This window comes from Heloderma suspectum, chromosome 4, assembly GCF_057233095.1.
Source record: "Heloderma suspectum isolate Gila_16-S chromosome 4, 16-S_ref, whole genome shotgun sequence".
NCBI lineage: Eukaryota > Metazoa > Chordata > Lepidosauria > Squamata > Helodermatidae > Heloderma > Heloderma suspectum.
Window position 1 is genome coordinate 171,836,822 of NC_139461.1, and position 12,056 is coordinate 171,848,877.

Here is a 12,056-nt window from a genome sequence, read left to right on the forward strand (position 1 = left end):
AACAGGCTACTCCTTTGGTGGGAAATTATCATTCTCTGCCAGGAATGATGGGGTTGAACTTCAAGCCACATCACCCCAGCAAGAAATGATGCATAGAGTGTCATTTCCCATCAGTGCTGGAGAAGGCTTCCTATGCCTGCCATCCCCTCCAACTTCTGAGACTGCATGATAAGGCATACCACCAGGGGTCTACAATTTTTGATGAATCTTACTGGCTAAGCCAAAAATTGTAGCTGCCAGCTCCTCCCCGATCCTGGCAAGCTCTCACCCTGTGCTCTATCCCAGCAGAAGGGCAGGGGAGAGTGGGAGCATGCCAGATTAGGTAACACTGCTTGGAAGAGCCCCTAGCACCTCCAACCAGTCTCACTCAAAACATAATGAAAGAACAATCAGTACAGAAAAGAACTTAGAAGATGAAACTCTAGTCATGCCTGACATTGCTATCAGCACATTATCCTATAAAAAAGCAGGCAAAAATGGTTATTTGCATATTCCCAAAATTATCTTGAATCTGGAGGAAAGACAAAGTGTTCCTATTGCTAAACAAATCTGAGATTAACTTTCTAGTCCAAGTTAATTCCTCAAACCCAGTTAACATTGCACTTCCTAGCTATCTAACTTCCAGGGTTATAACTCTTCAGCTAGTCTTCAGCTAGTCTTTGAGCTCAGGGATTATTAGGCCAAGACTTCACAAGTTGTGATCTATCTAGCAAGCAGAATACAACCCACCAACTGTGTAAAACAGCCTCCCATGTACAGGACAGCCTCTGTTGTTTTTTCAGTCCCAGGCAGGCAGAAAAAACAAGTTGTCTGTTGAGTTCCTGGTAAACCACAATACATAGCTGGTGGGCCATATTCAGCTTGGTCAATCCCAAATTGTGCAGGCTTGTGTTTGGAAAAAACAAAACAGCACTACAGTGTAAACAGTCATGAGCAGAGGGTGCATACAAGAAAAGCACTTACTTCAAATATCAAAAGGATTTGGTTACCTTCTGTAACAAAACCTCAGTTCTTTGAGCTCTTAGATTAAAATCTACGATGTTCACGTATGTGATGCGCTATATGGCTTATTCATGCATACCAAGGGTGGAAAAAGTATGGTCCTCCGGATGTTGTTGGACTCCAATTCCCATCAGGCTCAGGCAGCATGGATGATGGCAGCTGTGGTTCGACAACATCTGGAGGACCACAGGTTCCCCTCCGCCCCCGATGTATACAATAAGGTAATTCATTTAGCCTACCTGTGGATTCCAAGTGGGGTCCAGTTTCTTCACAGTAGCAACATACTCTCGCATTGCCTGCTCAGAACTTGTATCACCCAATGCTTTCCAAGCTTCCCTGGGACGCAGATGAGGGGGAAGAAGAACCACTACTCAGTAAACAATGTATTTACCTCCAAGTTTCCCACCTCCATTTTAATACCTTAGGTCAGGTTTATACACCTGATTCCTCATCCATAAACAACACAAATACTTTGTATAATCACTTTTCTAGTTAAGTTTTAAAAGTTGTGTGCTTTCAACCTAAGCCTATTTTCTAATGACACATGACATGAGTCACAAGCATGGAACATCAGAATTATTTTGAAATGTTTCTTATTGGCAGCTTGCGGCCACCCATTCATTGAACCCTCAAGATGCATTCTAAAATGCCCTGACTTTATGGAAGTTTGATGCAAGAACTCCCAGTACAGAAACATGGTACACAAGTACCAGAGCCAGTTTCCCAGATGACAGTTCTCTTGGCAACCTCCTAAACTACTCTGTAAACTCACGTGGGTTGAAAAAGCAGTTTTGTGGTTCTGCAGACAGTTGCTGCTGGCATGACAACATGGAGAGTTTTTTTTAAAGATTCACAGCAAGCTTGTCTCCTCAGTGTGGATAGAATACAGTGGCAGTGAACTGGTCATCTGAGTATTTCACCATGGAACCACCTCCTGATTTAGTGCTACTTTAGGGTTGGTCATTTAATTGGCAAAAAAACATTTGGTCAATTGACCAGTCAAATACTGATCCATTAATGGTCACGTATAATAAAACCTTGAATGTATTGCAACTGTAGCCAAGAAAGGGACATGCTAATTAAAAATGTTCCTGTTTCTATGAAACAACAAAATTAAATTCTGAACTACTGTAATGTATTATAGCTAATTATATTTTTCTTTACAATATAATTAATTATATTACAAAGAGAAATTAAGTGAATGATGCTCAAGAGCCTTAACATTTTTTCTTGGCTTTTCGATGAAGGACGCTACACAATCCCTGAGCTTGTCTGAGCAAGGTCAGAGAAGCTCCGCAACCCAAATAAGCGAAAGCTTATGCAGAGTTCCTTTATATATACTTGCTATCAGACTTCACCATTATGCAATTAAAAAGACAGACTGGGCTGGTTTGCACAACACGACAGCCCATCATGGGTTATTTAACCCACAGTGAGGCTGCGGCACGTGGAGTACATGTGCAGCTGGCATTTTGCATATCCAACCCCCGCTAGTGGGTTCTCATGTCGTGCAAACCCAGAAAGCATGGGTTATGTGAGGGTTAAATAACCTTCATATAACCCTAGAACAGACCATGGGTAATGTGAGGGTTGTTTAACCCTCACATAACCCACGCTCGGTGGGTTCACACAACACAGTAACTCCCAAGTGGGGGTTGGATATGCAAGGTAACACCTGTGGGCGCTGTGGCTCACCATCACTATTACCTTCTCAAGAGAATTCCTGTCTTCATGGAATGAAGGTGTTAAACAAGAGGTGATTCCACAGTAGAGTATTCAGTTGACCACTGTTGCACTAATAAGTAAAAAAAATGGGAAGGGGCACTGAAAATATAATTGTAAGTACTGACCTTAATACCTCTTCAATAATTAACACAAAATAAATGGAATGCACAGTATTTTACTATCCTATAAGGCAGGAGTTTTGAACATCTTTCAGCTCGAGGGCCAAATTTCATTTCAGAGAAGGGGTGTATTCCACAGTGAACGGGGCTAAAATGCCAATAATACCAACATATTTTAGGTTAAAGCTCTGACTGCCAGCATCTAAGCCTTAGGAAAGGTATTTCAACCTTTTGGAATGGGGAAAAAATGCACACAAAAGTCAGGAAACCAACAAACAATTGGTGGAAAGGGGCTGTGGTTGGGGGGAAGGAGGCATGGCTGTTTGGGGAACTCGAGAGGGCCAGATCAGAACTCCAGGAGGGCAGAATTGGCCCCTGGGCATGATGTTCTGCACCCTTGCACTAAAGAAAAGTCTTTGGAAAAGACTCACAAGTATCTAGAAATTATTAGATATTTCCACTTACCATTTTTGCTTTCCTTCAAAGTCAAAAAACCCAGGCTTGGGAGTGTTGCAGCTACCATATTTGACCTAAAGAAAAATATGAGATGGGGAACAGTGTTAGAGTAAGTGCTAAAGATTTTTTTTTATATTTGCTGCTATGACCTGGCTAACAAAATAATTGCCTGTAGGTCTTAATTTTGTCATAAGAATATAAGAACTGTTTTGCTGGATCAAACCAAAGCCTCTTTAGTCAATCACTATCTCCAACCAGATGTCTCTGGAAGCTCACAAATGGGCACAATAGTGATGGATAGTCCACTTCTCCCCAGCATTTAGTACTTATCAGGGTACTGCCTCTGAAAACCAAGTTTCCATTTACACTCATTAATGACACTATGGAAATAAGAAAGCTATTTCTGTTTATGGACGTTTCGCTTTGCTTGTCAGGTATAATATAAACAAACTGAGAGGAAAATAAAAAGACACGCCAATAATAGAGCATGCCTTCATAATCTGGCTTTCCTTCAGATATATCACACACTGAACTGGTTCACACATCATACTAAGCTTCCAATCCTGGCTTAATAAGTCAGGATATGCATATATCCAAGCAAACCTTCAATGAAAGGATATGCATGAGTGCAATGCACTTGCATGCAGCTCCTTTCCTGTTGCTTTTCTCCTCCCTTCATGTAAACGGGGAAATAAGCCAGGACTTGGCATTTAAACACAGCTTCCCTTTATATGTTATTTAGAACTATGGTTAAGTGCTTTAAAACATACTAGAAATCATAAGCTAACTCCAAGACCTTGTTTAAGGTTGGCTTCTGATCCTGGCATGTTTAGAAGCACTTAACCATAGTTCCTGATTCACATGTAAAAAGCTATGTTTAAATGTTGAATCCTGGCTTCTTATGCGAAGTGGGAGTGAACGGGCTGCATTCACCTGCATGCTACTCATGCATATCCTGGTTTATTACGCCAGGATTTTTGACCTCCCATTACAAGTGAATGCAGCCAGTAGGGCAAAAAGCCACAAAAGCAACTTACACTGATCAATCACAGGAGCCTATAAGATACTATAAGAATGAATTGTTCCTATACTGCAATTTTACACATGGATGTTTCCAAGGAATTCAGATGCTAGATCCCTGAAAATATATAATGGGGAGTGGTCCCAAGTCAATAATAGGGGGTTCAAAGGAGGTGCCCCTTTAACATAAGGAACACAAAGGTGGAGAACTTGGAATAGAAGGTACCAATATACATAAGAGCCACAGATTCAATAGCAGGAATTGATCGTTTAAAGGAGAACAATGTACCATCTGAACTTCTGAAATCCAGGAATTGCATTACCTGAATGAGAATAGTTTCAAAAATACATTTTTAATAGAAACCTTTATTTTGGAACACTTGAGATTTTATAGAAAGTGCTCATCTTCTGGAGAACCAGATAAATTCAGGAATAACACACACACGATCCATGTGATTAAGGTTCTACAGGCTGCAAATATCAAGGTAATCCAGGCCTACTGATACTCTGTGGAGAAGTGTTATAGACTGAAAAACACTCAGGTAAGGCTGAGTGTATCCAATTCTGTGGATGTATATAAAAAAGCACCAAATGTTTTGTTAGACACAGAGTTCTACTTCCTGAGAATATCAGCTTTCTTTTCTGTGTTTTTAAGCAAGATTCTAAGCCATATGGCTATAAAGATATACTTGAAACTGTGTGGGCAATGCCTGCTCAATCTCAGAAGCTGGAGAAACTGCTTACTAACTTTTCCAGTGGATGATGGCACAGCAACTTTGTCCTGCAAAGTTCCTGGCATAGCATCTCCAGAATCTAATACTAAAAATGGCAGAATAGGTTTTACAAGTAAGTGAAATAATGCAAATTTAGCCAAAAAACTAAACTTTTAGTGTATAAAAATAAATACTATTTTTAGAAGGGAGTTCACACAGCCCAGTCTATAGGGCAGAAAGTCTACTAAAACTAAAACACTGTGACCTAGTAGAATGAGCTTCTAACTTTACAGGGAAGAAATTACTTGCAAAGTGGAGTTCATTCATATTTCCAAAACAACAGGATTTGCCTATTGCCTTATCAGTGCACATGAGGCCTGGAACATTTACAGATAGCTGAGGGCTGCAGGGCCCAATAAACCACAACTTCATTGTCTTAATCCTTACAAAAACATTTTAAAAACAATTCAGCAACTCTTCCCCTTCTCAAGTATGTTTACCTAATCAGAGAAGAGTGATTTAAAAAACAACAACCCTAAAATGACCTACAGTAAATGGCAATAAACATTCAGGCAAATGAATAAGCACAGATAAATAGCACAGTGTCTTAACAGAGTGCTCAACCGTTACCTTCATCTTTTTACACGGGTTGTTCCCTCTTAAATCACACCTTGTAGAGAGACAAACATGAAGTGAAGAAAAACAAGAATGCTGAGTTAGGGACAGTGAACTGATCTGAGTCAGCACCTTCTATTCAATAGAGGTACTACTGTCCATGCACATTGTATTACTTGCATGATTAAACAGGGGGTAGTAGTGTTGGATATTAAGATCATGTAAAGCTACTAATTAAAAGTTACCAGGTTGAGCATGCACAGGTCCTTTCAGTTTTAATGAGACTGATATGCAGAAAGGAATGTCATGATTTAGGTAGGCCCTGTCCCCAAATAATTCTGAACGCAATAGCAAAGCCTTAGGACTTCTCCCAAAGAATTTTATTAACTGTAGTGGACAAGCCAATAAAACCAAAGGGTCAATTCTCAAGTCACTTCAAATTATAGGTTAGCTTTCTTCCACTGACAGTTGTGTGAAAGAGATCTAGCCGTGACAGCTGTTCCACACAGCCAAGGTATCATAGGATACTGCAGTTACCGCAAGTTGAACGTGGTTATATGAACTTCCTAAAGTCAAAACAGATTGAATAAGGGCAGAATACAAAACCCATCTCTAGAAATCTATTTGTTAATGGTAAGGGCAACTCCATGTAATTGAATGAAAGACAGATTAGGATTTTTATGGCACAACAGCAGCTAGCAATATTGTATTAAATACTACAATTCTCCAAACCTTATGTTCAGAGGACTGCAGAGCATAGGAAGGATCAGTGAAAACTGGGTGCTCGGCCTTGCAGAAGTACCAAAGTCACCACTGGATACAATCCAACATAATTTATTTAGTAACTGTTATATCCCACCTTTGCACTGTCAAAGTAATACCCAAGGCTACTTACATAATTTTAAAACAAAACAAAGTTGAATAAAACAATTTAAACAACAATAATAAATCTGAGACAACTGCAGCAGATAAAAACCAATTAAAATATATCAGTCATTAAGAACTCAATAAGGCAGTCAGAAAGTCTGCTGAAATACGAAAGCATTGACTAAGTGGCAGAGGACAAATTTGTTGTTGTGCAGTCGTTCAGTCGTGTCCGACTCTTCGTGACCCCATGGACCATAGCACGCCAGGCCTTCCTGTCCTCCGCTCTCTCCCGGAGCGTGCTCAAGTTCATATTCATTGCATCGGTGATGCTATCTAGCCATCTCATCCTCTGCTGTCCCCTTCTCCTTTTGCCTTCAGTCTTTCCCAGCATCAGGGTCTTTTCCAGGGAGTTTTCTCTTTGCATTAGGTGGCCAAAATATTGGAGCTTCAGCTTCATTATCTGTCCTTCCAATGAGCACTCAGGGTTGATTTCCTTTAGGATGGACTGATTTGACCTCCTTGCAGTCCAGGGGACTCGTAAGAGTCTTCTCCAGCACCACAGTTCGAAAGTATCGATTCTTCGGCACTCAGCCTTCCTTATAGTCCAGCTCTCACAACCATACATTACTACTGGGAAAACCATACGACGAACCTTTGTTGGCAAGGTGATGTCTCTGCTCCTTACTATGCTGTCTAGGTGTGCCATAGCTTTCCTCCCAAGGAGCAAGCGTCTTTTAATTTCATGGCTACAGTCACTGTCTGCGGTGATCTTGGGAGCCCAAGAAAGTAAAATCTGTCACTGTTTCCATTTCTTCCCCTTCCATATGCCAGGAAGTGATAGGGCCAGATGCCATGATCTTCGTTTTTTTTAATGTTGAGTTTCAAACCAGCTTTTGCACTCTCCACTTTCACCCTCAACAAGAGGCTCTTGAGATCCTCTTCGCTTTCTGCCATTAGGGTGGTATTGTCTGCGTATCTGAGGATAATTCTCCCGGCAATCTTAATTCTGACCGGTGATTCATCCAACCCGGCGTTTCTCATGATGTACTCTGCATATAAGTTAAATAAGCAGGGCGACAATATACAGCCTTGTCATACTCCTCTCCCAATTTTGAACCAATCGGTTGTTCCATGTCCGGTTCTTACTGTTGCTTCTTGACCCTCATACAGGTTTCTCAGGAGACAGGTAAGGTGGTCTGGTACTCCCAACTCTTTAAGAATTTGCCACAGTTTGTTGTGATCCACACAATGAAAGGCTTTAGTGTAGTCAATGAAGCAGAAATAGACGTTTTTCTGGAATTCTCTTGCTTTCTCCATGATCCAGTGAATGTTGGTGATTTGATCTCTAGTTCCTCTGTCTCTTTGAAACCCCGCTTGTACTTCCGGTAGTTCTCGGTTCACATGCTGCTGAAGCCTAGCTTGTAGGATTTTGAGCATAACCTTGCTGGCATGTGAAATGAGCGCAATTGTGCGGTAGTTTGATCACTCTTTGGCGTTGCCCTTCTTTGGAACTGAAATGTAAACTGACTTTTTCCAATCTTGTGGCCACTGTTGAGTGTTCCAAATTTGTTGGCATATTGAGCGCAGCACTTTAACAGCACCATCTTTTAGGATTTTAAATAGCTCAGCTGGAATACCGTCATGTCTGCTAGCTTTGTTGTTAGTAATGCTTCCTAAGGCCCACTTGACTTCACTCTCTAGGATGTCTGGCCAAATGGGGCTCCCAAGGAAGGGAGTTCCACAATCTCTGTGCAGCCATGGACTCTACCTCACAACCAGCTTTGCTTCAGCCATAGTTTGGACTCAGAGCCTCCCCATCAGATCTTAGACAACAACCAGGTACAGAGGAGACAGTCCTTTAAGCAACCTAGACCCAAGTCATGCAAAGTTGTAAAGGTAATCACCAGCACCTTGAGCTGGGCCCAAAAACACTGATAACCAAAAACAAGCTCTTGCTCTCACAACTGCACCCCCACTAGCACTCTTGCTGGTACATTCTGGATCAAGTGAAGTTTCTGGAGATTTTTCAAAGAAAGCCCCATGTAGAGCACATTACAATAATCCAATCTAGATGTGACAAGAGCCATTGAAACAACAATTCATGGTTCAAATAAGTCATACTGGAGGTTAGGCTCCTGCAATGCACTGTACATGAGACTGCCTTTGAAGATTTCTCAGAAACTTCAGTTGGCTTAAAATATTTCTGCAGGTTATTATTTATTTATTTAATCAGAACATCTCTCGCCAATCAATTTTCAAGCACAATTTAAAGCCAACCTTTAAAATCCTAGGTAGCTTGAAACCAGTGTCTGAAGGATCATCTTCTCCTACATAAACCTGCCCATGAGGTAAGATCATATTTGAAGCCCTCCTCAGATTGCCCCACCTTCGGCAGTGTAACTGGTGGTGACAGAGAGAGCCTTTTCAGTTGTGGTGCTGTCTGTGGAATGTTCTCCCCAGGGAGGCTTACCTAGAGCCTACTCTGATGTCTTTTCAGCACTAGTATAAACCTTACTATTTATCCAGAGCTGCTGATCATTTGAATTTGTTTTTTAACCTCTCTGGCATTTGTTCTGTTTTATTGCTCTGCTATTTTAACCTTTTAAATTGTAATCTGTTTTAACCTTTTTATCCTGTGATGATGATTATTTGTCTATTTGTAAGCCACACTGAAGATGAAAACATTGGTAGGCTGGGCATAAATAATTTAAATAAATAATTTCTGACTTTTCCCCCAGATTTCCATCAGACAGTTGTTAGCCAAAAACTGAGCTCTTCACTTTACTCATATCAAATTGCCAACTTTCCATACAATATAGATACAGAACCATTCTGTAAGAAAGAGCCAAGTTTATCAAGTCCAAGAAAGATACCACAGCACAAATATTTCCAAGAACTAACACACTCCGCAAGGCAAAAAAAATGGACACAAAAGTCCAGATGTGAACTGAAATGCCTGCAACAACCTCCTCCTCTCATGTGATTTACAGGTTTGCCTACTCAGATAATCATGGATGAACTGCAATCTCTTATACAACTGTATACAATTGCATAATAATACCTTCTAGTTTATACAATGGCCCCTTATCAGTGATGTGAGGCAGAAAATTGTCAACAGAAAATTGTCCAGTTCTTTATTTTTCCACAGAAAATTTCCATTTCATAAGTTTATTAGTAACAATGAATAGATACCAATTCAAATACAGTATTAGGTAAGCTTGGCAGTTTCAAATTTGTAATTAATATTTTTCAGGTGATTATCCCTAGCAAGTATGCAAGAGAATATGTATATGTTATTGAAATACATACATGACTCAGTATGAAATGGGACTAAGTAAAGACAACAAAATTGAAGGTGCCCCAACAACCTCAGTGGAAGAGAGTTAGGGCGGAATCCTATTCAGATAGGCGGCCACCTCCGAACTCAGAGGCGACCGCCTATCCAACGCAGGGCAGAAGACGCACAGAGGATCATCCCCTCTGCACTTCTCCTGCCCTGCATTTTCGGGCTAGACAGCCGATTGCGGCTGTCTAGCTGCAGGAGGGCTGAGCGGGGAAGGAGGCTGATGTACGACACATTGGATGTGTCATACAGGCATTTCCGCCTTCCCCGCCCCAGAACGCCCCTTTTCGGCCATTCCATGCTCCTTGTATGGGCATGGAGACAGGGCTGTTCCGCTCTGCCTCCGAGGCAGCACAGAAGGGAGGGGAGGCCAGTTCCCAGAAAACCAGATATCATATGGCTGTCTAGCTGCTGTCTAGCAGCCATAGGAATGCTCTCTCCATGCCATTGAAATAGATGAATGGTTGTCAGCATATCATGCACAGCTCTTTATTAGTGTGTTAGTTTTCGGTAACTAAGTTTTTTTCTTAAATTTAAATAATGTAAAGGAAGTACATGCAATTGTCTTTCAATTTTTACAAGTATTCAAATAAACATTTCTACATAATATAACATTTAAATCGCATTGTGTGCTTTAATTTTTTCCTCTCACGTATTTTAAGTCAAATACTTATGATGTATTGGGACAAAAATAATAATATGGGTACTTTCTTTAGCTTTGTTTACTAAATAAAAGTAAAAATGTTAAATTAGATCACTCTACAGCATCTGAAAATTTCCCACTGCAAACTAGCCTAATTTTCATAGAAAAAAATCCATTTTTTTAAAAAAAAACCTTATCACTACACCGTATGCAGAAATAAAATTTACAGCAGAATCTTATAAGGGTCTAATCAGAAGTAACTCTCACTAAGTTCAGTGGGGCTTACTCCTAGGTAAGTGGTTTTAAGATTGCAGCCCCATTGAACACTGAGTAGACATTCATAGCATTGTACTATTTTGTACATAGTCATGATTTTTCTGATTACCATATTTAAATAATGTACTTCAGAACTATTAGGCATGGGCTGTGATGGCACAAAGGAAGGAAGGAAGGAAGAGCATGAGAACAGGTTCTATTAAGCAGGGGATAGAGGCTTGGCCCTCAAAAGTCTTGCCCAATGCCCTCAGCACAGGCTATTGTCTTGTTCTTTCATCAAGAGTTAACGAGAAATAATTTTGCAGAATTTTCATCTCTCACTGGGGCTGTTCGCACAACATGACAGCCCATCATGGGTTGTTTAACCTACACTGAGGCTGCAGCATGTGTGGGGTGCGTGCAGCCACCATTTGAAATACGCAACCCTCACTTGGAGATTGTCATGTCGTGAGAGCATGGGCTGTGTGAAGGTTAAAAACAGACCATGGGATATGCGAGGGTTGTTTAACCTTCACATAACCCACACTCTCTGGTTTCGCACAGCACAACAACCCCCAACTGAGAGATTGGATATGCAAGGTTGTGCCCACAGGCACTGTAGCTCATTGTAAGACCCAGTCACTGAAACAAATTATTAAAAAAAAAACATTTCCCTTATTGAATACCTATGAATCAACAATAATTTGCCACTTGCTTGGGGCAAGTAGCATTTGTTCCAGGGTAGGTAGTAGCTCTAGCCTTTTCAGGTTAAAAGATGAAGATATCAGAACATGTATGTCCTAAAACTTGACAGAATTTTGTTAGCATGCCTTCTGAAGGTAAACAAGAATTAGCTCATAATGGCCATGCCCTGTTAGTCCCTGTCAAAATATAAAGCACAGCATTTTTTGGAAAACACAAATTGAAGGAAACTAGCTCCATCTGAGTCAGAACAAATCATTATTCCTGGCACCATATGGAATTCTAGCCCTTCCTGGCACCCAGTCACACCTACATTGTGATGCAATATTGCCAAGCACGTCCTACACGTCTGGGGTGGAAACCACACGGTTTATTGGGAAAGGGAGTGACTACCAGGTGAACAAGTTATTAATGTGTGATGAGTACCACTTATTTTTTTTATTTAAAATATTTTGCTAAAGCTCTGTTTGTTTGTTTTGGAAAGGAAGACTCCATGCATAGTGACAACCCTGAAGTTTTGGAAAAATACAGGCCTTGTATGGAGATAGGAGGCTGAGCCTTCTGATGTGAACCAAGGAGTAATTGTTGTTATAATA

At 40.7% G+C, this 12,056-nt stretch overlaps 1 protein-coding gene across 4 annotated transcripts in view; it reads right to left on the reverse strand.

Moving 5' to 3' along the window:
• The window catches only part of ACBD6 (acyl-CoA binding domain containing 6), a 143,040-nt gene that overhangs the window by 126,993 nt on the left and 3,991 nt on the right, over positions 1-12,056 (reverse strand). For all 4 annotated transcript variants that reach the window (XR_014790412.1, XM_084851283.1, XM_084851282.1 and 1 more), the window contains exons 2-3: positions 3,312-3,376; positions 1,242-1,338 (exon numbers count right to left, since the gene is read on the reverse strand). Coding sequence is in view for 3 of the 4 variants with exons in the window: in XM_084851283.1 (XP_084707409.1) it covers positions 1,242-1,338; positions 3,312-3,376 (162 nt within the window). In the remaining variant the exon portion in view is untranslated. The remainder of the gene's footprint in view (positions 1-1,241; positions 1,339-3,311; positions 3,377-12,056) is intronic.